Source organism: Silurus meridionalis, chromosome 4, assembly GCF_014805685.1.
Source record: "Silurus meridionalis isolate SWU-2019-XX chromosome 4, ASM1480568v1, whole genome shotgun sequence".
Taxonomy (NCBI): domain Eukaryota; kingdom Metazoa; phylum Chordata; class Actinopteri; order Siluriformes; family Siluridae; genus Silurus; species Silurus meridionalis.
This window is the reverse complement of record NC_060887.1, coordinates 24,667,265-24,695,105: the sequence shown is the minus strand read 5'-3', so window position 1 is coordinate 24,695,105 and position 27,841 is coordinate 24,667,265. Positions and strand designations below refer to the sequence as shown.

At 38.1% G+C, this 27,841-nt stretch overlaps 2 protein-coding genes across 6 annotated transcripts in view; both read right to left on the bottom strand.

The window, feature by feature from the left end:
* Nucleotides 1-2,229: 2,229 nt before the first annotated feature.
* On the bottom strand, nucleotides 2,230-11,753 carry LOC124384208 (endothelin-2). Of its 5 annotated transcripts, none has more exons than XM_046846873.1 (6): nucleotides 11,254-11,753; nucleotides 9,199-9,272; nucleotides 4,323-4,464; nucleotides 3,873-3,986; nucleotides 3,286-3,447; nucleotides 2,230-3,187 (listed from the first exon to the last, which is right to left on the bottom strand). In XM_046846873.1, the coding sequence occupies exons 1-6, from the start codon at nucleotides 11,283-11,285 to the stop codon at nucleotides 3,097-3,099; spliced, it is 615 nt and encodes a 204-aa protein (XP_046702829.1). In that variant the 5' UTR covers nucleotides 11,286-11,753; the 3' UTR covers nucleotides 2,230-3,096. The 5 variants fall into 5 exon arrangements, with proteins under 5 accessions (XP_046702829.1, XP_046702834.1, XP_046702833.1 ...); XM_046846878.1 differs by lacking the exons at nucleotides 9,199-9,272; nucleotides 11,254-11,753 and adding exons at nucleotides 5,146-5,666; nucleotides 6,701-6,816; XM_046846877.1 differs by lacking the exons at nucleotides 9,199-9,272; nucleotides 11,254-11,753 and adding exons at nucleotides 5,146-5,453; nucleotides 5,535-6,249.
* Nucleotides 11,754-11,961: 208 nt separating this feature from the next.
* The window catches only part of LOC124384207 (transcription factor HIVEP3), a 52,457-nt gene continuing 36,577 nt past the window's right edge, over nucleotides 11,962-27,841 (bottom strand). Inside the window, exons 2-7 of the mRNA XM_046846872.1 lie at nucleotides 17,315-21,809; nucleotides 17,061-17,206; nucleotides 15,545-15,720; nucleotides 15,275-15,376; nucleotides 13,490-14,094; nucleotides 11,962-12,904 (exon numbers count right to left, since the gene is read on the bottom strand). Coding sequence (XP_046702828.1) covers nucleotides 12,146-12,904; nucleotides 13,490-14,094; nucleotides 15,275-15,376; nucleotides 15,545-15,720; nucleotides 17,061-17,206; nucleotides 17,315-21,424 — 5,898 coding nt within the window. The 5' untranslated portion in view covers nucleotides 21,425-21,809 and the 3' untranslated portion in view covers nucleotides 11,962-12,145. The remainder of the gene's footprint in view (nucleotides 12,905-13,489; nucleotides 14,095-15,274; nucleotides 15,377-15,544; nucleotides 15,721-17,060; nucleotides 17,207-17,314; nucleotides 21,810-27,841) is intronic.

The following is a 27,841-nucleotide window of genomic DNA, read 5'->3' as shown; positions in this document are numbered from 1 at the left end:
CTACCATGTATATAAACATGCTAACATAGTAAATATATTATAATTAACTGTGAAGTTCTCTGGATTACACTTGAAATTAATAGAAAAAAGTATAAATAATAAAAACACAACTGTCTGGATATACTGACAGTCAGGGAAAGAGAGCTGTGTCTCATTGTTCAGTAAATCTCAAAAGAGTTAGGATTTCAGATTTCGTATCACATGATGGCACATGATGAGATATTCAGTTTCAGATCATACTTTCAGACTGATGAGTGAAGTTACATCGGCTACACCTGCTTTTTAATAATGCAGATAGTCAAATAGGTGAGCTGTGAGATGACAAGGAGCTATGGTGTTATCAGAACAGATGAGTGAAGACGCTGGGAGAAGTTTTACAGAGTATAAAACAAGCAATTTTAAAACAGGAAGCAAGGTCATAATACTGGGGGAGGCAAAGTTCATACAAGGTACAAACCACTTAATAAGGGAAAACCAGAGAATAAGAAACCAGCAGACAACAATGAAAGGCGTGATAAATCAGGTGAGAGAACTCAGCATTGTTTCACAATTGATTGCTCTCAGGTATTTGTGATTATTAAGGTGCATGATTACTAATATGGAGATTGTGACAGTGACAGAGTGTATCGTTGGGAAATGTAGTCCCCACTGGCCATATATATAGGCTGTGATGTGTTCTGGAGAAAAGAGTTCTCAGAGGCTGTTCAAAACTGTCTGAGTGGTGTATATTAAGAAAGAGTGTTGATTTTATTTTGTAGAAAATCTACAGATTATAAGACTCACCAGTGGAAGTGAAGTGAGCAGCTGTCAAATATGCTTTAAACATTGCTGTCTTTTCACATGACTAAAAAGGCTAATAAATACAATATATTCCAAATTTCTGGCTCAAATCATGCTATCACAGCAAAATATTTCACAGATTTATTACTAGCTTGACACAGTTACAAGCACTTAGCACAATATTTCAAACTGATTTTCAAACCCTGAAAGACAGTGCTATATACTGACTATTGTAAGCAACCTAAATGTATCTGTATACAGTAGTATTATCATCATTACCATCAAACCTTCTAATAATTAAGAATAAAAAATGAACAATAAAAATGAAGGGAACATTTTTCCAGACTTTATGCATGCAATTTTGAAATCTAGCACAGAGTATAAAACATTATAGTTTATAATTTCTTAAGTTTTGCTTCAGTTCAATCTTATAATAAGAAATACTAGATAACTGACTTTATTAAAAGATATTTTCATTTGCTCAGATGTCATTTTTTGCAATATATTATTTTATTATTATGAGTTTCTAAAACTAATATATTATTATATAGACAAACGTTTATGGAAACCTGACCATAAGATTCGTATGTGCTTTTTAAACATTTAATTCCACATTTAGTCCCCATTTGCAGTTATTATAATCTCTACTCTTCTGGAAAGATGTTCCACTGGATTATGGAGTGTGTTTGGGGAGATTTCAGCCACAAGAGCTTTAGTAAAGTCAGGTACTGATGTGAGCTGAGGAAGCCTAAAGTGAAAGCATTCCAATTTATTTCTAAGGTGTAATAAAGGATTGCGGTCACACATCTAAAAGCAGGCCACTCAAGATCTTCCTCTCTAACCAATGTAAATGTTTGTGTCTTATAATGAAATCCTGTATGATTATGTCCTTCAACTTTGTGGTAACAGTTTGGGATAGAACCACATTTGGCTAAAAAAGTCAGGTGTCAAAAATAATTTTGTCCATATAGTGTATAAGTCTCAGACAAACAGAATGTAAAAGGTAGATATCTGGATCTAAAACTTGGGTTGATAATATGTCAAGTCAAATCACTCTTAAATTATACTTGGCCCACAAGCTGTGAAGGTGTAATAGGAGTATAGCAGAAAGCATTAGGTATCTTGTTATTCTTTTCTTAGCCATTGTCCAGTATTTTTTCACAATGGACATTTTCACCCCAAAGAAAACTGGCACAATTGGAAAAGTATTAATTTTGTCTGACATATCAATTAGCATGACTTTTGAAATGTAAAGTCTTGAAAGTCTTTATTGACACAAACTAATACATATTTAATATATTTCAATGAAATACATCTACTGATATTAATATAAGTATGGAATATATATATATATATATATATATATATATATATATATATATATATATATATATATATATATACACAAATTAAAGAAAAATATATATCAAAGCACATGTAAAGAGAACATGCTTGCCTAATACCAGCTAAGAAAGCAAAGGAAATATGGTCTGTACTGTATGCCACTCATTAAACTCACATTAAAAAGCTCTTTCATGATATTTCCCGCTATCCTGATGTTGTCTGCTCTAGATTTTCAGCTCAGTTCCAGCTGATGTTTTCTTGCTAACTCCAAACTATAACTAAACTAACTAAACTATATCAACATCCTTTATTTGATATGCGCTTCTTCGGCAAACACAAATCTATTGACAGCTGTTACCATGAAAAATATCACATGGGTACTTATTAAGATGAATAAAGAAAACTACTTTCAACAAGTTGGCCAAAAAAAAAAAAAAATCATTATACAACATCGTCAGGCCATATTCAGTGTTTTGACTGATATGTTTTATGCAAATGCCGTCTGTTTAAGACATTTAGCTTTTCTTATCTCATCACTATTACTTGTTTGCAATGCCTTTTTAGAAGAATGTGACAATTAACATCGTTTCTTTGTTTTCTCTTCTCACCCAAAATCATTTGTGTCAGCATCTTATTCAGTGGTCAAAGATTCATTTTTGCTTTTCATGACTGTAGCTAATAATCCTACATCCCTGCTGTGAGGGAAGAACCTCAACATTCACCTTCTTTAGACTTTTAAGTCACACTGACCTTTTTTTCATCACTTGCCTGTCTACTCCTGTATCCAGACCTTTCTACATGACTTAAAGATTTCACCCCTGTAGTCTCTTCCACTGTTTTGCTATTTTCAGCCTGTTTGTTCTCCCAGGCATTGCCTTCTGCATCTGACATCTTCATCCATGTACCCCACAGTCCACGAGGTTGTGTTTTGTTCGGGTGCTCGAGTTTCTCTCTACTGTTTACAAGAAAGCTTTACCTCAGGCCTGGTTTATGGGCCCTAAAGCTTTTTTGCCTGGCAGTAGCAACCATCTTCATAGCCCTGGATTTAGCTCTCAACAAATTCCTGTGAGTAGAGAAAAAATATATAATGTACACCAGAATACCGTGATGCAGAGTCAACTTTACATGCACAGACACTGATGATTTTGACTGTAGACTCACCGGAGGAATGTCAGCAATTCAACAGGAGCTTCATTTATAGAACCCTCTGTGACCTCTATTCCTGAATCAGCATTTTTTAGGTTTTCCAAGGCAACCAGGGCGTCTGAATTTTCCTGCAGTGGGTCAGAGAAGCTCCTCGGCAGGACAGCATTGCTCTTTGAGCTAAAGGGATTGGCAATCATGATTAGAAAAAAGAAAACTAAAGAAAGAATAAATTGTCCTGTAGAAGTATTTGATTTAGATAAGGTTCACCACAACAGGCTTTCACCCTGATGTCTCTTTACAGTCAATGATCTCATAATGATAGTACTTTTGTTTCTGTCCATCATATTTTCTGTACTATGTAGTATTTTCATTATTCCCATTTATATTATTACTTTTTAATAACCTGTGGTAAAACCATCCTCATAACCTGCATGCTAATGCTAATTTAAACATAGATACAGGAAACAACATTGTTTTCATCCTCACAAGAATGTCATACAGATTAATATTAAATATGTTTACTCTGTGTGCTTATTTATTTACTTTGTATGTAAGATTTCTAATGCCACCTTGAAATGTGTTTGTGTGTGTATTTGTTTCACCTGTGAATGCAGAAGGTGTTACAGGTTTGATCAGCAGGATTGGCACAGAAGCAGCGGTCTGTAGATCTGCGGCGTCGGGCCAATGGACTCCCCAGACCATATACAGTAATCTTACTACAGAGAGTGAAAGCAACCATACACCCATTATTAATTTTTTTCTAATATAGTTCTGTTCATGACCCGAGTCAAATGGTTTTATGTCTAAATGAATGGAAGTGATTTGTCGACCTGGCAAAATTACAGCAGAAATTGATAAGCAGTAAAGCACATGATTTTTAAACCAAATGTTATGCATGCACTCTCCATTATATATATATGAATACACACATATATGAATACACATATATATATATATATATATATATATATATATATATATGCACAGATTTACACTCCAGAGTCATGAAAGTAAACTGATTCGAGTATGCACTTGTGTGTATTCATGCTCACCCTGGTGTGTTCACCCAGATGATGTCCAGATGGCAGAAGTAGTGACATTCTGAATCCAGCTGATTAATACAAGAGCATCGTTTGGTGCGCTGTCTGTGAGGGGCATTTCCACTAGAATGATTTATCACCGGCAAACCAAGCCCTAGAAAAATTCATTGGGAAGCAATGCTCAGCCAAAGTCACCTCTACACACCAAACTCATTCAATGCCCAGCAGGGTCAAAACCATATCTTAGGTTTAATGTATTACATTATATACAGGGTGAGATCTGGCTGTTTAATGTATGTTGCAATAAATAATAATAGAATGATCACTGTGACAAGATATTTGGTGTTTAGGAAATCGCCCATGATCGACTTTATTATTGCTGGTATTTGAGTGCTTAAAAGTAAAAAAAAAAAAAAAAAAAAAAAGGATACAAAAATTAAGCTTGTTTTCATAGTTGATGTAAAAAGACTTTGCTTATTCTTTTGCTGTGTCTGACAAAAACTTGCAGTTATGCTGAATCATGCAATAAATCTCAGATTTAACTGTCACCTTATTGAGAACTGTAATGTTTTAACTGCAAACAAAGCCATTAAAATGTTTTAAGACAACCCTTATCTTACTTGCCCAAGTTAACCTACTATTAAAATATTTGAATAAAAAAAGTATTTAAAAAAAGCAAAAAAAAAAATCAAGATTTAAATAAGGTTCATGCAGGGTTTCAAAAGACAAACCTCCATTCAGAGAGTTTTCTCCTACTTTTTAAACAAACTTCTAAACTTCATTCCTAAATCTCTGAATAATTTACACTTTTAAAAAGTGTTAAAGTAAAGTTTACCTTCATGCAGCACAGCAGACGAGCTAATAGAGAAGATGAGGAGGGCGTAGAGTGCCATTGATTTGGATTCCAATCAAATTTTGTCTAAAAGGAGCTGAAGCAAGTTAACTGGAGCAGCACGATCAATCCACATTCAACTGCAGGTGGTTGTGTAGTTCTGCGCACTTATAATCACTGCTTCTCATGGTATGTCAGATCCGTCCCCTCCCCTTTTTAGTTCTCACTATTACACAACTCCAGGTCCAATCCAGATAGCCATTAACATTCCAGGAATCTTGGCTACCCCCTGCATGTGGAGGTCACTAGCCCTTAGGCAAGGAGGAAAACAGGGACATCATCACAAAGGGATGGTGTTTGAGACAAGCATGTATTTCCTGCTGAAGACTTACAGTAAAATTCTGCAGACCAGGTGCTAACGGCTACGGATCGTCCAAATCGGTGTAGGTGGAGAACTAATGATTGCAACAAGCCAACAGGAAAAACGGAAGGATAGCTCCAGATTTGCTGAATTTGCATAAGCCCTGTTAGGACAAACACACCCTGTGGAAATCTTGATAGCCAAAGAAGCATTTTAAAGATTTTAGTGTAGGTGGAAGGAGTGCAAAGCGTTCACATTAGCTTCCAGTGCCCTCCAGCCAAGACATATTAGAGGAGATAAAAGTTGAGCCTCGGATGTTACAAAATGGATGTGGTTACTGTGGTTTGCCTTTCAGAATCTCTGCATAAACTATTAACCCTGTGGAGGTTTCTATTTTATTAGTCACTGACATATTTGTGCACGACATTATATAGACGCAGAATAATGCAACTGTTGGCAACGAAAATAAAACTGACCATGCAGCAATATTTTAAAACATTTGCAGTATCAGTATAATACATAAAGCACATTTGTTTTATTTGACCAAGAGCCACAACCCCATGTTTATTGCTCTAGAAATGAAAGGTCTGATCTTCAAATGATCTGGGTGCCATCATGCACAAATCAAACCCTTAATTATGGACTTTCAGAATGGCCAACAAAGTTTTACGGCATTTCGTGATATAGTCACGAATTTCAATCTGTTGATTTGTGTTCATGGACACAAATATATAAAAGGCAGAGGATTATGGGTAATGCTGACATAAATGTAAAATGTGTGTGTGTGTGTCTCTAATTATCGCAGTCTCCTTAATTAACCAGGAAAGGATATTTACGGTATGTTGACTGGGAGGAAACACTGACGATGGTTTATAATAGCGAGTAGCTTACCGAATATAAAGCAATTAGGAAAAAAGGATAAAATCTCCTGCTTAAATGTAAATGTGCTTAAAGATTTAAAAAAATCTATAACAAACATGAAAAAAACTATACAGTGTCTGTGGTCTCCAGTGGCAGAAAGAAAACTTCGGCAAAGGCACCAAAAAGACTTCCTATTAAAATACATTACATAGAAAGTCGTCCTCAGCGACACGAAAAAAAGAGAAAAATTGAATAAAAACAAATCAATAGATTATGACTATAATCCCAAAATGCTGTGAGACTGGACTGTGATGGCTGACTATACCGATACCCCACCTTGCTGATAAAACACACATGCTGTGTCAGCCGGATGTCAGCCAGGGAGCGTTTGCAAATATAGCCATCTAGCGTGGGATGAGGACACAGTACCCATTGACTGCACTTTTCCAGCAGACACACACAATATCTTCGCTGCAGTCCATGTGGGAGTCAGAAGCTAGCACTTCGATGCAAATACAGTGAGAGAGCTGAGATTAGCATGATTTTATCACTCGTACTGTAAAGAGGAATGAGAGATTGAGGCATGTTACTCATAGTCGATGACAGAATGGAAAACCACCCTGACAGGGAAATAAAGCTAGCTCTTCACTGAAAGTACAGATTCAAATCATTAACGTGTGATCTTTAAGTGTGATATTTTACAAGTCAAAAGTTCACGGATGGAACAGAAAAAACAGCCTCTGAAGAATCTCTTTAAAAGTTCCACAGCTCATCTAAAGCTATAAAGGTTTGGGTTTCATTTCAACTAAGCAGAAGTCAAACCTCGTTTTCATCTGAAGCACGAGATTTACTCTTTAAACAGCTGCATGATGCATGAATCTTTGTTTAGTATTAAAGTCTGCTGCCTGTGACCACGTGAGCACCAAACATCAGTACAATCATTTAAAAGGGATGTAAGACTTCAGATAACGGTTTAACTCTTGAATCCTAACCCTCCTACAGAAATCTTGTTGGGACGGAGAAAAAAAAAACATTTTAACAAATTAAGACGTGTAGTTCTCGTATAATCTACAATCAGAGCAGGACAATGTGGATTTTGGACCCCTATTTAATGAGTCATTGCCACTTTATGTGAACTCTTACGTTGTTGCGTTATTATTGTGAGGTAACGTACAAAAATATGATATGCTGTAGAAGCACTGTTATGTTGGGTGTGTGTGTTGTGTAGATTGCTGAGAGTGAGAATAAGGGGGGGGGGGGTTGTGTCAGATACAGGGCAGGTCAGGAGAAGGAAGATCTGACCATTTAATTGGGGAAAAACTTGTATGTATTGTATTACATGTATTTATTCATTTTGATTTTTTTTCAGAAATATTATTAAGAGTATAAGATTTGGGTTCTATTTTAATGCATCAAAGCATTCGTTAATGTGAAAGAGATCACTTTTGAATGCATTTCTGATATCTTTGCAATTTCGGCTGCTTAATATGTCAAATTGATAAAGTGATGAAGAGACTGAGCCGGAAAAATCTTACAGTGACCTCAAATCTGGTCTTTCACACGAGCTGTGAGCTGCTTTATTATTACTTATGACACAAAATGTCAGTGATTATTCCTTGGGAATCATCTAGGCTCAGGGCACACGTTGCATAAGAGGTTATGAACTGTAAAAAAAAAAATCCTTTTGAGAAACTAATCATGCAATTACCAGATTAAATATCAATGACAAGCAAAAGCTGTTTTTAATGACCTCATTCTGTCGTGAATAACTTCTATTTCATTTCTTACACTTAAGCTACAAGCATGTAATTAAGTTCTACACTGCAGTTGATAAATCAGTAAAGATCAATCAGCGTTGATTGAGAACCAGCTATGCAAATGTGTTTTTACCTCGTAATGTTGGACAAATTGAATTATAAGTGCTATGATATTAAGCAAGCAACACACAAGCGCAGTTGTGTCAGTGATGTCACACTTAAATAAAGCTAAATTCATAATACGGCTTTCGTTATTAAAGTGGATCCCATTACTCTTGTTTCCTAGTAGCTTTATTTATCTTTAATTGTAACCTCCCTGAGACTCCCCGATGCCAGCTAATAGCCTAATCACTATCCCTTCCTCCTCCTCACTGTTCCAGAGCAGAGCTTTTCAAAAATAGTCTGACTACTGTTGATGTGATGCAATATGACAATAGCTTTCTCCCTTTACTTTTTTGTTCCTATTCGTGTGGCCTTTTGTTCACATTTACATTTTTTTTGTTTCTTTTTAAAAATAAGAAAAAGATATTTCCAGCACACACAGCTGAACACTGAGAATGCAGGACTGTTACATAACTGGTTTGGGAGACATTTAGAGGTGAAATGACAACGTCAGGATTCTGGCAAAAATCTCATTTTAATTTCCACAGAAAGTACTGCAGTGGAGATCTATGGTATAATCAAATCCATTGTATTTACATGAAGGGGAAAATAAAAAATAAAATTTATATATCTTATATATATATATATATATATATATATATATATATATATATATGTGCACCAAATATTTACTATATATATATATATATATATATATATATATATATATATATATATATATATATATATATATATAAGAACGATTATGTTAATTAATGATGTAAAAAGAAACATTTTAATACTGTAAATCCAGCTCTGCTTCCAAAATTTGCTGTGTCCCATGACATGAAATTTCATGAGCCGCAAATACAGATATAAAACAACTATAAAAGTAATACAAATAAAAACAACTCAGGAACATAACTTTCTCTGTATGCATCATCTGGAAATTAAAAAATGTAAGCATAGTCTTACTGTTGAGGGAAGTTTTTCTTTTTCCGCCCAAGACAGTGAGCGAGAGTGGAAGTGGGTCCAGAAATATAAGTTTCCTTAATGTAATGGAAAATGGAACACAAAGCACAAGAGGCTCAGTGAGTCCGTTTAATGATTCTTCAAACAATGTAAATCATATAAAATCATACGCATGTTCTTTACCAGATCTAAACGAAGCCCAACACCTCTAGAAGATTTCACACAGATATGTTAGATAGCACTTTGGAAACCAGTAATGGAAAATATCTAATGGTGTTTATCGCTTCTTATTTAAACACTTTTAGACTCCCCTTCTATATATTAGCTGCAGTACATCTAAAGATAAAAGTTATACTTCTTTGTATTATTATTTACTCTCAGTTGTATTCCTGATGTGAATAAGTGAATTTCATGATGATGAAACTGTTTAGTATCTTATTTTCATACTAAGGTGAAACAAGCTCAGTCTGAATGTGTGTTGCGAGTTGTGTACACAGGAGGTAGATGTTGTTAGAGTCACTTGTAAAATGATCCAGAACCTATTAGTGAATATTTTTTTTGGTCATATTTTTATTAGGTGCAAACTTCGGCAACAATTACAATGTGAAGTCTTTCATGTGAAGTCAATCAATATGTTCACTCTCCCAGCAAATTCAGGCAAATCATTCAAGCCCAAGTTCCAGAGGCAATATTTATAAGATATTGTCTTTGGAAGGTCATAAAATTAGGGCAAAAACTTTCCTTCTTAAAAGTATCAAAAGGGACCCCAGGCTGAGTGTTTCAATTTTAGCCATTCAGGAATTTTGTTAGAAAGTTTGTTACAAACCCTGGGCTGACCCTGAAGTGTAACACTTCTTTCTTTCAGACATCAGCTCTGTGTGGTGATTTACTTCTATTTATTAACTTCTTCAGCTGTAGCAGCAGTAAGCTTTTTGGGATTTGTGCTCAATGTTTTTTCTTTTTTTACTGCTTTTAGGCTATATGGATAAATCCTGAAATCCAAACTGTAAATCAACTGTAATGTATCGCACATATTATATATAATTAGGAATATATTTTTTTTTTGCAAACTGGTAGGTTGTGAAATTGAGAGGGAGGGCAATGGAGTGATGCGGTTGCAGGGAGAAGAGGTGGAGAAGATGGAGGAGTTCAGGTATCTGGGGTCAACAGTGCAAAGTAATGGAGAGTGTGTTAGAGAAGTGAAGAAAAGAGTGCAGGCAGGGTGGAGTGGGTGGAGAAGAGTGGCAGGAGTGATTTGTGATAGAAAGGGATCTGCAAGAGTGAAAGGGAATTTTATAGGTTTATAGGACTGTGGTGAGACCTGCGATGTTGTATGGTTTAGAGACAGTGGCATTGAGTAAAAGAGAGGAGGTGGAGCTGGAGGTAGCAGAGCTGAAGATGTTGAGGTTTTCGTTGGGAGTGATGAGGATGGACAGGATTAGAAATGAGTTTATGTAGGACATTTTGGTGACAAGGTGAGGGAGGTGAGATTGAGATGGTTTGGACATGTGAGAGGAGGGACATGGGGTATATATCGGTAGGAGAATTCTGAGGATGGAGCCACCAGGAAGGAGGAAAAGAGGAAGGCCAAAGAGGAGGTTTATGGATATGGTGAGGGAAGACATGCAGGTAGTTGGTTTGAAAGAGGCAGATGTAGAGGACAGGGGGTATGGAGACGGATGATCCGCTGTGGCGCCCCCTAATGGGAGCAGCCAAAAGAAAAAGAAGAAGTAGGTTGTGAAATTTGTGGTATTGAGTTTAATTTATTATAGAACTCGTACTCAAAACTAGATCAGTAATGTAGTCTAACGGTGAAATTAATCAAAAGAAATAAACGTATGCATTAAAATGGAGTGTTAATAAGAACAACGGTTGTCAGATTTAAGGCCACCACACATCAACTGAATAGCTAATCAGCAAATCGTACACTGGATGAACATGTGGGTTAAAAGAAGATTAAACTCTGCAGCACTGAGGCCTTTCAAGGCTAAAAATCTGACAAAAACATATACTTGGTAATTCCTGGTGCACCTTTATTGGTTCAAAGATAATACATACCTGTGACAAATTTTGGAAGGCTCTTGATGCATCCAATCCCAAAGTTGTTGACCAACTTCACCATCACCCTGTCCAGTTTCTTTAATTCAAGTCTTCAGAACGTAACAGAAATATACTAAACAAAATTTGTAAAGAATAAAAATTTCATAAATTGTTTTTTCCAAAACTAAACAAAATGTTTTCCATATTTTGAAATGGCAATAAATATGGATCATAGACCTCTCAACTATACACAATATCATAGCATATCTTATCTATATAAAAAATATGACTTCAGTGCAATTTGTTTGCAAATCCTTTGCACTCCATCTCAGGCTTCAGTACAAACTGCTCTCTTTGACCCTGACTTGCATTTAGAAAAGAAAAAAACTCTATTGTACAAATACCCACTGAGACACAAATCATATATTTATAAAAAAAAAATAAAAAGAAAGAAAATAAAAAAAGAAAGAAAGAATTCACAACCTTTTATCTTTGTTTACAATTCAAGCAAGAATTCCTGACAGGAAAGGCACACGTAACTATATTTTGAGTAATACTGAAACAAGGGACAAGATATTGGAATTACTTTTGATTTAAGTATTCAACTTGGTCATTTATAAATGTTTATATTCATAGTTAATATTGAGAAGTATTTTACATAAACATATTTAAATAGATACATTAGGATTTAATGTAATGTCAGTAAATACTCAGGGACAGAAGTGATCGATTTTACAGAAACATTTTTTTGTCCAACAGAAAAAGTGCATCGTATTTCATCTTGAATATTGCAAAAACAAACATTTACCAAGATACCAACAGTATTGAAAAGTTGTATAAAAAATGTAGCATTACAAAACAAAAAGAATAATAATAAATCAGTTGATTTTGAGATTAAGCCCAAAGGCTATTAAGTGCTGTCTGGGGTGCTATTCTGGCTCTGTACAGAGTAGACAGATTTCTCTTCTGTAGTTGGGTCATTTAATGACTGGCCGTCTTTAGGCACCTCTGGCTCTGATTGTTCACCTTTTCTGTGTAAGGAGGCCATGGATTCCTTCTCAGAGACATCAGAGCTCCTCTTGTCCCCTTCAATGGTATCTTGGCCCCCTTCTTGAGATGTCTTGGGAACAGAGGTACGAGTCTTAGAGGGCCATGAGCTGCCATATTGTTTGCGGTCTTTCGTGTTATCCTTGCCAGAGTCATATGTTGGAGAGGATTTGGCTGTCGTAAAGCTCATCACAGGACAGTGTAACCCTAATTGCCTGGTTTCCCGCTCCAGGATCTGTGTCCCGCTAACACTCTGACTTGTTTCAGATTGCAAGTTCCATAACGTGCTCCATGAGCTCTTGCTTTGGGAGAACGTAAACTCCTCTTTGGGAGAGCTGGGGGATTGGGTAGAAGAGGAAGCGCGCTCCAGTTTGGGGCAGGATCTGGGCCTAAGCTGCACCATCTGGATTCCTCCAATTGGGATCATATGGTAAGGCATGCGGGCCTGTTGCTGTGAGTGTAAGGGGAGGTGGCTGAACATGCGGTCAATAGTTCTTGAGGGGATTGGTACGTGGGTAGGAGGCTCAGTTTGAGTGAATTGTAGGGCAGAGGGCACCAGGCTGGTATGTGGAGAGCTCAACCTCTGTGACGCCTGCGCATTACTAGGTGTACTAGGCCTCTCCTGTAGAGGGAGACATGTGAATACTGTACAATCACACTTCCAACATACGGCTTTTTTTTTCTCAACAGTTATGAAACACATTTCTACCATCACTTACTCTCAGCTTAGTTACAAATTATACAACTGATGATCATTTAGAGATGGTAATGTTTTCAAGGTTATTTTATTAAATGTGAAAAAAAGGGTACTTATTAATTAATTTCAACCAAAGATTGGATTTCAAATGCTGCATTTAACCAAGAGATGGTTTATAGTCAACCATTAGGGCAAACAATAATCATTTTCATCAGTATAACCATCTATCACTGACTGCCAATACTTTTATTAATTGAATTATTTGTATTTGTATAGATTTCAAGGACTTGGTCACAAAGCAGCTTTATAGAACTCCAGATCCAGATCTCTAATGAGAAAGCCAGAGGTGGCAGTGACATTATGAACAATACATCTTGATTGGAATGGAAGCAGAAACCCTACTTTTTTGGGGTTACACTGAACAATGGTATTATGCTTATTACACTATGTAGTCATATAGTATGTGCGATTATTTAAAAAGTCATATGCATTCCTAATCATGAGACTCACCTGCTGCTGCTGGCTCTCTCTGGGCTTGTTGCTTGGTTCCCAGTGGAAGTGCCCAGGAGAACTGTGGGCTCTATGTTGAGTTCTGAATGGTGTTGGAGAGATTTGGGCTCTGGAGCTCCTGTAGCGAGCAGGAGAAAGAGGCCGCAGTGGAGAGAACGACCTGAGTGGGGACGCTGTGAGAGGAGACGGGCCTCTTTCAGGGGATGGGGACAGATGTCGACAGGGAGACGACAGTTCCAGTCTGGGGGAGACACTGCGGAGAGGAGATCCTTCACTAGCGGAAGAGAAGGCTAGAGGAGAATGCTCCCAGGCTTTAGAGGAGAACAGTGCTCGTTTGCTTTCTCCTGTCCATGGTTGGACAGGAGAGAGCTGCTTTTCTCTTTCTTCTCTCTCTGAAACAGAAAGGCTTGTGGGACCTGTCAGTGAGCCTGGACCACTGTCTGACTGGTGGGTATCTGTAGAGCAGGATGAAGGAGCGTCTTCATGGGAGGACTCATCCTCTTCCTCCTCGTTTTCTTCATCATCCTCATCTTCCGAGTCTTCAATGTCCGAGAACTGGTGCTCTTCCTGATCCTCTGACTCATAGACTTGCCCCTCACTGGTCCCTGAAACATACACAAAGGGTTTTAGTTTAAAACAGAGGATTACATGCAACATTTTCACACTAGGATTTCAACACAGCCGCCTGTCCCACAGACAAATACAATTAGAAAGACCATTAAAAAAAGAATCATACAGTCAGACAATACATGTTCATTAATTACTCAAGTAAACATGTTCATATAATTGTGTTGCACCTCCTTCATTCATGGCTATATTTAAGCCTGCTGAATAGCGTATGCTTGAATAAAGTGTCCTTGGCACTCCTCAGTCTGATAGGGACAAAAAGATGGGTGGCTTTCATTTTCAGTTCTATATACAGCATACCAACTGAAATTGGAGGCCAGATTAGAAAGCTTCGCTTAATGGCAGACCAGTCAATTTCAGATGGCCTTCACAAACTGAGCGAACTGTGCTTGAGTGCCCAACAAAGCACGACAACATTTATCATTATATTAAATGGTGCATTTATGATTTTCAAGGTTTGCACAGCAAGAAACCGAATAAAAAAATTCAGCTCCAGTTCCTAAGAATGGTGAAAACTTCACATAATGATGCGAAAACTGCTCATGTATAATTATAATTATTATTATTACAATAACAATAAAATGGGTATAGTTAGTTAATTGTATATTACTGAACATATATTTTTAAAACAAAAATACTGATGCAATTTTGATAAGAATCGTAAATCTGCAAACAAACTAATAGACAAGCTATAAAAAGTGCATGATTTGCACCATGCATAGTGACCGTTCACCCACATAGATCTAATTATACAGTATACACAGTAAATGTGCGAAAGAAAACATTACGCCTGTGGTTTCTTCCACTTGACTATCTGAGGTGTCTTATTTAAAGCTATTTTAGCAACAAAAAAATGCTTCCTGGATACTTTTTATATAAAATACCAAGATGTGCTACAGATTACAGTACTGATGCGGAGGTCATCTAAATTTAAGCTACTGTGAAGTACTTCACCTATATCTTGGTATTAATATGGATACATTCTTCCACACAAGATATATGCCTACAATATAAGCTTTTACTTTTTATTTCAATTAATAAATAGTTAATTTGAGATATTGTTTGTCATCACAGATACATAATCATACAAAACAGTCCATACTAAATTTACATTACTCCATGGTTCATTAAATAGTGATTAATTAATTATAATTATACCTGGTTCTTCAGTCTCCAGCTCATCTACAGATGATTCGGACACACCCTTCTCCAGGCATTTCTTACCATGTGCCTTCGATTTCATGTGTTTCGTGAGGTTCCCTGTCCAGAAACAATTCAACATTTAAATGAAGTATGAAAGATTATATGAAAGGATCACTAACAAAGAGGGATAATGCGTTACGGATTTGTTTTATAGGTTCACAAAAATGAGGCTTGTGGTTAAGAACTGCTGAGGAGTAGAGTAGTATATCATTAAAACTCTCTCACCTTTAGTTTTGAAGGCAAAGTTGCAGTGCTTACAGACGTAGGGACGAATATCTGTGTGAGTGCGGATGTGTTTCTTCAGCATGCTGGGCTTTTTACAGCGAATCCCACACTCACCACATACATACTTCCCTCTCCCTCTTCCTCTTACATATACATACTCTTCATTAGACTTATACCTAAAAAGGCAGAGACAATTAAAAATGTGTTTACTCATTTTTAAGGGATTTTAGTAAATGAGGAGCTAAATATTTACTGAAATGCAGAGTACACATTCATTCCCAATCATTTTTAAATAGCCAGCAAATGAAACATCTATCTTTGTCCTTGGTTTACAAGAGCACATTTTCAAAACCTAGACTTTTAAAGCCTGAAGTAATACATTCATTTAAACATCTTTGACTGTTAGACTTACACAATGTTATGTTAATGTGTCTAATATTAACCCACTTGTCAATCATTCCTGAACCTCGATTATACGACTTCAAAACACACTGTATTTTATAACACAGAACCGACTGCCTTATCATTCTTACTACTTCATTGATACTTGAGCACAGAATAAGAAAGATTGCCACATTTTCTCAATGTGTAATCGTATCTTGCATAGAAGAAGTGAGGTAAGCAGACAGTAGAGATGTTGAGATACATGGGTACTAACGTGAAACAGTGAGAAGGAAACAGTATAAGAGAAAGGGCACAAAGAGAGACAGATGTGAATAGGCAGTATGTGGGTGTGTGATCGAAGAATTATGTAAGCGAAAGAGATACTGCATGAGATACAAAGTAAAGCAGAGTGGTGCGGTGTCTCATTTTAATATCAGTGGCAAAACTGCAAGTAAAGCCATTAGCCTAAGTGAGAAGTAATGAATGTTATTAAGTAAGTAATAAAGGCTAAATACTGAATCCAATGTTCTTCAAGGTCATTTGTTTTTATTAGTATTTTTTTAATACCTAATATTGTGTCCTAACCCTCAGTGAAGTAATAATATTGTCATAATGGTTTTCATACTCGAAACCATTATGTTTTTCTTCTCGCTGTAACGAGCAGCTTTCAGAACTAATTATAACACGAATGACCCAATCTCCCTGTGGATTCGTGTGCAGCCGCACCATGGGCATTATTCCAGAGAAACCAATAAACTTAAAAATCAGTCATCAATCATTAAACACTCATTTTTAGATCTGATGCAATTTCAATACTTAGCAGCGTTTAGTCATAAATCTCTCAGAATAAGGGTTCACCTATATAGGTGTCTCTATTTTGGAATTGTAAATCCCAAAAAAGAGAGGCAGCACTAAAAAATAGCCCAGTATACCTCGCCTTTGTCACTCAAAACACAACCAGTATAGCCAAAGAGCCAAACTGATGAACTGTTGAAAAACAAGCTTCCTTTCTCTACACACTTCGGGGGCTTCTATAAAATATACTAACAACATTTAAACAAGACAGGTACTCTATATAAAAAGTGACATGATCATAGATCAATTATATCCTGAAGACAAAATAATCACTCACCCTCCCTCAAAGATGCAAACACGTAGTGGCTCACTGTGCTTCGAGGTGGAAGCGGTTCCCTCTTTACTTCTCACGTCTTGTTCCACCCTCTTATTTAGAGGCTCGTCTTTCTCTTTGGCAGGAGTGCTCAATGATTTGGCATGTACCTATACCCCAGACCAACATCACATGACATATCAGTACCCAATAATACTTCACACTGGCAGCACACCAGCACAATCTATGCATTTAAAGTCAAATCCAATAACATTTACCTCTGATACCCTGGGTGTTTTTTTGTCAACCAGCTTGTCAGTTGTCGGAGATGTTGTTGAAGCGATAGTGTATACCCCAGAACTGTACATTTGCTTAGAACACAACAGTGACAATACTATTTTTGTGGACAGACCAGGAAGATTGGGGTTGTACATGCTAACACTCCAAGAGGAATACACAGACGTCTGTGGATTTGTGTGGGGAGATGGGTTAGGCTTAGTATAATTCAGGTAGCACCAGCTCACTGATGTACTAGTGTGGAGACTGGGGTATAAGGGGTCAGTATAACCTGTAGATCTCTCTGGAATCTCAACCACTGATACACATCGGTGGCCCTCCTCCTGCATTTCCTCTTTTTTAAGTCCAGTTTCCACCTGGGAAATCTCTGGCTTATTCCCGTCAAAGTCGGTTTTCTTTTCTTCCTGCTCTTGCTCTATTTCTACAGCTACCTCTACTCCTTTTCTGTCCCTTTGCCCCTTCTTGTTTGTTCCTTGGTGGTCCTCTGGAAATTTCCCACGAGTTTTACATTCTTCTCCACTTTCTTCTACTTCCTCTTCCTCCTTGATTCGTTTCTGTTGCCGTTGTGCCTCTAAGCTGAGTTCTAAACTACCTGCAGGGGAAAGCATACGCTTACTTCCGCCAGCACAAAGTGGCCAACAACCATCACCAGATGCAGCTTCTGTTTGAAATTCTAAAGGAAGGGATAAAGGAATGCAGGTCTTCAGAGTAGGACTAGGAAGCCCAAGGAAAGATCTCTGAAGCTTAGTGCACTCAAGCTTCTCCATGATGACCATGGCTGTACAGCAAATTGGTTGCTGAGACCGTGTTGTGGCTAAAATTTGGGAAATGGTTGTGTACATGGCACTAGCGTAAGTAGGAATGTGAGTCTGTAGGCGCACAGGCACCACCAGTGACACCACTGGTGTAAGCTGCTCAAGGCAAGTAGCAATGATGGGACGAGGCTGATGCCGAGCGACAAGATGCTGAAATGGTGAGCCTCTTTTATGGGTAGAGGAAGGAGGAGAACTAGATCTGCCAATAGGTGAAGCCATGGGATCCTGAATTATTAGACTACTTGTTGGGTACTGTAGTGAAAGCAAATTAGGAAAAGGCTGAACAGGAAGGCCAAGGTGCTCAGCTAAATTAAGCTGTCTTGGATAAAATGAAGATGGCACTGATTGTATGAGAGCCTGCTGAAGCATATGACTAGATAGGACCTCCGATATAGTTCTGACGGGTTGAAGTCCAGTTATCTGTTGTGAGGAGAAGGTTTCTGGACTAGTGTAAGGGTAAACTGTAGTCGGAAGAGGAGTTTGAAAGAGCTGCAGAGTTTTGCCCAAAGATTCTGGGCTAAGTCTAGAAGTACTGCTTGCTCTGAGCTCACCAACTGTAAGGGCAGAATGGCCAGGAAAGGAATGATGGATGGTAGATGATGATTCTTCCTGATCCTGTTTCTCAAGAGTTGCATGTTTCACTAAGAGACATTTTCGCCTCTCTTTCCAAGAAGAAGAAGCTGGTCTTAGAGACAAGGACCCACAGTCAAATGACTTGCTCCTTGTCTCTACTATCTGGGCGGGGTGTGGTGGACTTGCAGGAGCCTGCTCAGAGGCAGAGCGATGCATTTCCCTGTGATGATGTTGGTATGCACCTGGTACGGTGAGCATGTGGGACCCTTGGGAGCTCCATTGACCAGCCTGCGTTTCAGGTTCAACCTTTCCTGTTTCATCAAAAGATGTAGATCGACTAGAGGTGTGAGAAACATTGCTCTCTTGGCTTGGACTGCGTGGTAGGGATAGTGATTCAAAGCTAGATTCTCCTGATGACTGTGGTGCCTCTGCCAAACGGAGACGTTTCTTTTTCGGTGGCAGCTTTTCTGCAGGGAGCTGAGCCAGACTTTGACTTCGCTGAGGCCACTGGAACTCCTCCTTCTCTAATTCTTTCGGGATATAGGAACTTGCTGGTGGTGAAAGCATCTCAGTATCTGGTTCTTTTGTCACAAAGATCTCTGGCACTTGAATCTTGGGCTGCCGAACTAACCTGGATGTGGAGGGCTGCTTGGGCTCCTGTGATTCTTTATGTTCAAGCTCAGGCTCTGGGATTTCTATAGACATGCTTTCTTGCTTTTCGAAGGAACTAGTGTGTTGGATTACTGATATTTCTTTGTAAGGGCCGATTTTTTCTGGTTCAGTTTGTGGTACAGTGCCTGGCAAACCCTGAAAATCATCTTTACTCCCTATTGCTGATGTGGCAAGATGGCTGCTAAAGGATATAGCTGCTGGACCTGGGCTAGGGGGGTCTTCCTCTAGACTTTCTTCTTTCCTCCTCTTTCGTATAGCCATAGCCATTGCTTTAAACTTATAGTGCATTATTTGTCGATGATCTTCTTGTTCAGCAGGCACCTTCTTCTCACTCTGGTGTTCCTGTGAAGCTTTATTCATACAAGAAACTCTGTGTGCTTCATAATTGTCCTGTTTTCTCAATTGAGTTCCGCATACCTCACACTCATAAACTCCCTTTTGTTGCTTCCATCCTGATTCTGTGGAAACTGAGGAGCCAGCTTCTGCTCCAAGGTCAGCTCCAACTGGCATTTCAATGGCAGGCTGGCGTTTTAACATTCGATGATGGTGGCCAACCCTCAGCTCCGCTGATGCAGCCTGCTGCTCATCAAAAGACTGGCTGAGACGAAAGCTGTGCGAAGATGAGCTCGGTGAATCATCTTTGCCACTAGTGGATGGAACTGACTGGCTTCTTAATAGAACACCACTGGGACAATAGGTAGAAAGTGTGCCTTCACATAACCGAGAATGCTGTATGTCAAGAATTTGCCCGGTAGTGCCACTAGTGCCAGGGAAATCTTCCTTTGGATCTTTTGGTGAAGAAAATTTAGCAGATTCAACACTGCTTCTCCTAGAAAGGGAAGAACGTCTAGGTTTGACACTGTCAATTTCACTCGTGTCAACTACAGCTTCATTTATAGTTATTAATTTCGTAATATGTTCAATGAGTTGTGTCTTAGGCACGCTGAAGTGGATGGATTTTTCCTCATGTCCCAAAGATGATGACGGTGATGATGTCTGAAAATGTTGGTGTGGAAGTCTTTGTTGCTGGCCTAATCGTCCATACTTTCCTAATATAATTTCAGCATAGGATTTAACATTGGCGTTTGGGGGGCTTACTTGAGATAATTCAGCACTGCCGTAGCTAGAGAAGTAACCCGATTCGGTACTGCCCTTACTACCCGGACCCAATGAAGATGATGGGCTCTCATCTGGTGATTCAATGGGAGCTCTTTTCCTTTCACTGAGTCGCATAGCCAACCTCTGCTTGATTGCCTGGGAGTCCTCTGTTCTTGGCCCTTCTTCTGAAAAGGAAATTTCGACCTTGGAGCTTTTTCTTAGAGCTGGCCTTTCTTGAGAAGTGGATGGCTGATGCTGACCAGTTTCATCTTCACTCTCTGTGCTATCTGCTTCTGTTGCTTCTTCCTGTTCATCTCCTACTGCACCAATTTCAATTCCACTGCAACTGGATTCTTCACATCTAGATGCCAAGCTGGCTTTTATTCGATGGGCGTGGGATTTACGATGTTTGTACAGGTTACTTTTAGTCTTAAATGAAAAACTACAAGGGACACAAGGATAGGGTCTTTCTCCTGTGTGGGAACGGATATGTTTTTGGAGGACACTGGGTTTTGCACATGGCCTTCCACAGTATGAGCACACATACTTCCCTGGCTTTTGGGGCTTTCGCTCCCTTCTAGATGTGGTGCCTTCTTGGAATTCCTGACTGGGGCAAGATGGAACACCCTGAAGGTGAGGGACTTGGGTAGAGGATTCAAGAGATGAAGAAGTGTAGCTGCCGCCAGAGGGGCCTGGAACATCTTGTAAATGCCAAGCTTCCCCCATCTGAGACTGCTGTTGCTGCTGCCTCTGGAGCAAATCACGCCGTTTTGGCTGCCTTCTGTGATGCCGGCCATGTGATCCATGGATTGGTACAGAGGTAGCCTGTTCCTGTGTCTGAGCAAATGTACCCCTGTGTGAAGATTCAGACAGAGATTGCTGTCGTCCACCAGATCGTTCCCCATCAGACGGCTGGCTATGCTCTGCCTCCATAGAATGTTGGGAGGAAGCCTTATGGACACACTGGGAATAATGCCTTTGCGACCACCTGACCCCTTAGCATTATTTGCCATGCCACAGAAACATCTCGAAAGAAGTAGCACATGGCTTATGAAATATCTACAAGTATTTTCTGGTTTATGTCAAAAATTCATTCATCAGCTGAAGTAATCAGACTGGGCCAAAGAAAAGCAGATGTCTTTTTCTATGCCGAAACGCTCATCTCCCAATCCAAATTAATCATTGTATCATTAGTTTGGCGCTTGAAGAGAGAGATGAATGTAAAGACTGTTTTGGAGTTACTTTCGCCACTGATATGTTAGCAGGTGTTCAAGCCCTTTATTCTCCCTGGTTGTCACATGCCCACACCGCAGAGGCCCTACAGAAAAACAGAAACGAACAAAAAAATATGTAAGAATATTTTTTTACATACTTGGCCACCACCAATATCAATATCAATATCAATATATATATATATATATATATATATATATATATATATATATATATATATATATATATATATATATATATATATATATATATATATATATATATATATATATATATATATATATATATATATATATAAATAAATAATATATTTAAATATAAAAGCCAAATAGCCAAAAACCTAATAAAATGTAAAGCCAGAAACTAGTTTTCTATTCTGCTGAATGTTCTTTACATAGCAATAAGATTTTAATTGAATAAAAGTCTAAATTGCATACTTATTAAATACATTTATGTATTTAATAAATTACTAATAATGACTATTTAATAAATTTACCATTAATTAATTTACTATATATTACTATTTAATTACTTCATTAAAATTACTATTAGTATTGAATAAATTACATAAATTACTTTTGGTGTTTGGTGATACATTTTGATGTTGATATAAAGTTGCTGAATCTGGCTCACAACACTTTTACGCAACAGTTTACACAATAAAACATGCCTTACAGCTGTGTTTCGCTATAATTACGGAACATACCACTCATGCACATTGGCTGTTTGACCTTATGTGCCTGATGTTGAGCACTAATACTTGTTCTACAGCGAATAGCAAAACATTCTTGCACAACGGTTCAAATGTAAACTTTCTCAGTAGCAAATTACATTAGACCCATTAAAGCCACATAAACTCTTAAAACAACTCCAGAGGAAACAGACCTATTGAGTGTTGCCCATTAGATGGTGCTGTGGACTCAAGCCAATGAGGATTATGGATCGTTTAAAAGCCCTGAGGTGTGACACTAAGCCATTAAGTCATAAATGAACATTGGCATTTTATTTCACAAGTAAATAATTAGTTAATCCTCTATTACCTAGAAGCAATAGCTTCACATCTAGTGATTGGCAGTTCTTTAGGACAGAACTGAACAAAAAAGCATTTCACGTAGTAAAGCTACCACTGCTGGGCGCATGAGAAAGGTGCTTAACCCTATCTGCTATACGAAAACTGTATCATGAATGGCTTTATAAACCAGATAATTTTTATTGTATACACAAATGTTCTTATTTCTGTTTCATTATTTATTAAGGTACAGCACGACCTGTGGAAATAATCAAGCCAACCAAGCCATGCACAAAACGGCTTCCAAATATTCTGCGAAACAGAAAAACTCCCATTAGTCCCAAAATAATGTAGATTATGCGATTAGATGGCAATGATATCGTCTATATCCTAACAATCCTGAGCTGCTATTCGTTTGTGACAACAAGTTGGAGAACATACAGAAAATAAAATACACAGAGAACACAAGCAAAGGAAAGGTGTGTGTAGACAGCAACCAAATAATGTTGTGTGTGCTCCTAGTGAGAAGATTCCCTTCCCCACATTGATATATACACACACACAAAACCAGGAATGCATGTAGATTGTTAGATGAGGAGGGAGTGGGCTCATATGAATATATACTCAGAATAAGCAAACATTGATATTATAACATTATGACTGGTGAGTGAAAAACACTGATTATCTCATCATCATGGCACCTGTTAGTATGTGGGATATTTCAGGCAGAAAGTGAACATTTTGTCCTCAAAGTTGACGTGTTGGCAGCAGGAAAAATGGGCAAGTGTAAGGATGTGAGTGAGTTTAACAAGAGCCAAATAATGACGTCCAGACGACTGGGTCAGAGCATCTCCAAAACTGGAGGTTTTTGTGGGATGTTTGCTGTCTGCAGTGGTTAGTGTCTATCAAAAGTGGTCCAAGGAAGGAACAGTGGTGAACCGGTGACAGGGTCAATGGGCGGCCGAGGCTCATCGATGCACGTGTGGAGCGAAGGCTCGTCCGTGTGGATCAAACAAACAATATTAGGCAGGTGGTCATAATGTTATGCCTGATTGGTGTACTATATAACTGTGCACATATGTTTATCTATAACTATATGCAAAAAAGTGTAGGCTAATGAGAACATGGACTTTTTTTTTTTTTTTTTTTTTAATTACCTCAAAATCTATATGATGTAATAGAAAAACATTTTTCCAACAACTATTTACTGCTCTCACTGCTGCGGCCCGCGTTCGATCCCTGGTCAGGGAACCAACCCCAGCCACTCTCAGTGCCGGTCCCAAGCCCAGATAAATGGGGAGGGTTGCGTTAGGAAGGGCATCCAGCGTAAAACATGTGCCAAATCAAACATGCGAGTCAAATCAAACTAATGGGAGAAGCCGAAAGACAGTTTTATTTACTACTTTGGCACTGTATCCACGTACACTGATGAACACCTATACTGATAACACACCCTGTTTTCAATTCCAAATTTAGTGAAACTGGCGCATAGAAATGCGCAATTTTAAAATACAAAAGGTAAAACTTTAAAACAACGCACATCCAAAACTGTCAGTACTACTTAATGTTATCATAGTTTCTATTTATTTTAAAGTAACAGAAGGAACATTTTGAAAAGAAATAAATGGTGGAAGAAACTCCTGACTTGAACTTGCAAAAACATTATTTGCAAGATTTTTTTTGAAGTAGTTAAAAAAAAGCTTTTGGGCTCATGGTCATTTTAATGAATATCAATCAGTTTGACTCATTAATATCATTTTATTAATAGATTGGTGTGCTAAGAGTAACAAAGTCTTTTAACATAAACTGAGCTGATTAAGCAAAAATCTTGTGACAAAAATGACAATACCGTAATTCTCTGTTTATCGCGGTGGTTACGTTCCAAAACCGGCGCAATAAACAAAAACACTGCGATAAACGGACCCCACCCCAATAATGCTTTTTGTTTTGTTTTGTTTAAACTGAAAATCGTCCTCCCACACACTTTAAACACACACAGAAAAGATATGCAATATAGCGAGATGAATTGTGTATAAATTCATAGAAATACAGAACACTATCACATTTATAGTGAGCACAACTGCACTGTACAGTGTCCTATGACGTAAAAAGAGTCAGAGTTAAAGATACACTTCACCACATTCTTTACTTTATGTACATTTGACTTCGTTTTATTATTAATAATTATTTATTTTTTCATAGATGTCATTATTTCAACCTAAAACTCCATAAAAACAATTCCCTATAAGTTTTTTGGTCTATGTTGCTATCCGCGAGCGACCTGGAAAATCAGCCAAACAAATGAGTTATGTGGCGAATACAATTCCACGATAAACCGGGGCGCGAGAGTCGAACAGCAGTAAAGCGGGGGATTACTGTATTTCATTATAGACAGAATAAATCATAGTACTTTGGATAATTATGTACATTTGAAGGCAAATCCTTTTGTACTTTCACACAAGTGAATGTTTGAAGGGAGCACTTTTTCTTTTACTGGAGTAATAACTCAACTACATGCTTTGTGTACTTCGTCCACCACTGATTCTGGGGTATAAGAAACTGATCATTACAGTCAAAACAATGGACTTAATGAGTATGTCCTATTTTTTTGTATTAACCAGTTCCAGAAGCCTGATACTATAGCCCATCCTTAATACAGCTCACTATGTGCATTCTGTGACTCTTTTCTGCCCGCCACAATTTTACATCTAAGGTACTGTAGCCTTCCTGTCAACTCGAACCAGTATGATCATTCTCTTTAGAGCTCTCTCATTAACAAGGCATACCGAGGGAACTACCCAGAGAACTGCTGCTTACTGGGTGTTTTTCACACATATCTGTGGAAGCTCTAGAGGCTGTTGGGCATGAAAAACCCAGGAGATCAGCAGTTGCTTAAAAAAAAAAAAAAAACATCTCACACACAAAGAAAATCAGTTCTCTCATTCTGATATGAACACTGACAGCATTTGACCTGTATATACTTGACCTATGCTGCCACATGCTTGACTTTTTTGAACATGATGTACTGTATATTTAGGTTTTATTTAGGCTGCTTTTAAACCCACCATGAACTTTGCAGGCAGACAGCCAAGGAAAGTTTAAGAAAGGAACCCAATTGGAAGCATTCAAATTTTGTTGTTATTAAAAAAAAAAAAAAGTTTTCATATGCCAAAGCTTCCTTTTTTTGTAAGATTATATAAAATGTGTTCTCTAAATATTCCTTTGTTTTTTGCTGTCAATTCAGTAAAGGAGAATAGAGCAGAGAATAGAAATTTATTCTGCATATTGTAGCTCTAGTGTAGCTTCGAGTTAGATATTACCATCTTGCCTATGCAAATAGATTTGGATTCTGTTACTCAGTTTATTATATGAATTAGAATATGATTATATGGAAACGGTAATACGTCACCGTCCTCGTTTTCATTTTTACTTGGAAGCCAAACTCTTAATGAATTAAGAAGAATTTACCAAACAGCCATAAATCCACTGACAACTGAAGTGAACAACATTATCACATTACAATGGCACCTGTCAAACTGTGGCATGGTTAAGGCAGACTGTGAACAGTTCTCAAAGTTAAAATCAGGAAAAATGGGCAACTGTAGGACCCCGAATGACGTTGATAAAGACCAAATTGTGATGGCTATACAGCTGGGTTAGAGCCCCTCCTAAACTGTAGAGATCTTGTGAGGTGAGAGTGATGCTCTTTGCAATCTTTTGTTTAGTTTCTGACATTCATGTGGATGACATATACCTAAAAATTGTTGCTGACCAACACGACAACAAGAATTATAATAATGCGCCCTGAGGCACACTCCAAAAACTGTTCAGAAATGGTTTGAGGAACATTAAATCCCCCTTATCTCAATCCAATCTGTGTCCATGTGTTGAACTAACAAGTCCGATTCATATAAAATGATCTGTGGAGTCCATGCTTCAATGGACCAGGGCTCCTTTAGTGGCACAAGGGAGATCTATGCAATATTAGGCAGGATGTTTTAATGGCTGATTGGTGTATATATAAACCGTACGGTCTCTCTTCCTATTATCACTCCTGGCAGCCTGGCGGCGGTTCCCATAGAGACAGGCTTACAGCTAGCCCTGGCAGATGGAGGGAGTTGGAGCTCTAAATTTGTCTCCCAGCATCCTCTCTGAATACAGCAACATGCTGGCAGCAGGAAGTGGGCAATCAGACTGGCCTCGGCACGTGAATGGCACAGTCTCATGACCCCACCTGCCCCTTGCAGAGTGTGCAACATGTTCATTCAAAATAAACCGGCAGCACTGGCCGACCCTTTTAAATGCCACACTACGGGAGTCAAAGGCACAGCTCACCACCTGCCCATACTGGCAGGGACATCAATGCCATCCTGGGGCAAAAAAACATCACCACCCTGAAGGACCTTACTGAAAATGGTAAGTAACCACAATGCAGACCAGACTTCCAGGTTCCAACACAAATGTAAAAATATTCATACTAAAAGCACACACAGACTGAAACCTGGTCATACACACTCATTTACATTGAGCTAAAAGGTCTCATTATCACATACTGTAACCAATATTACACAATGAGAAACAAAAATACAGACTTGCCCCTTATGACTGATCTCCTAAAACGAGGACTTCAGACGGATAGTCACTGAACACACCCTGCTCCATCCTGCATTGTGCTAACTTGTTCCAGGCATGATAAATCTGATAGCAAGCTCCAATTAAAATACAGACAAAAATATATTTCACAAATGAAAATCATTGGTCAGACAGACAAATTAACATAAGCAAGAAAAAGAAAAGCTGCTGAACTAATTTCTTCAGTCCTGCAATGCTATGAACCTGAGAGATAAGATGCAAAGAAAGAAAAAAGGCCTGCTTTCGCTCTCTGAGAACAAGCTGTGCATTAAGGCAAAGAACAGATATTTTTAATATTGAGCACATTGTCTAAGAAGTTACTGCATTTTGTGCGTGTGTATATATATATATATATATACACACACACACACACACACACACACGCACACACACGCACACACACGCACAGGTATATAATAAAAAGACCCACAATGGAACACATTCTAATGTTGGCCAAGCTGTAAATTTACACGATC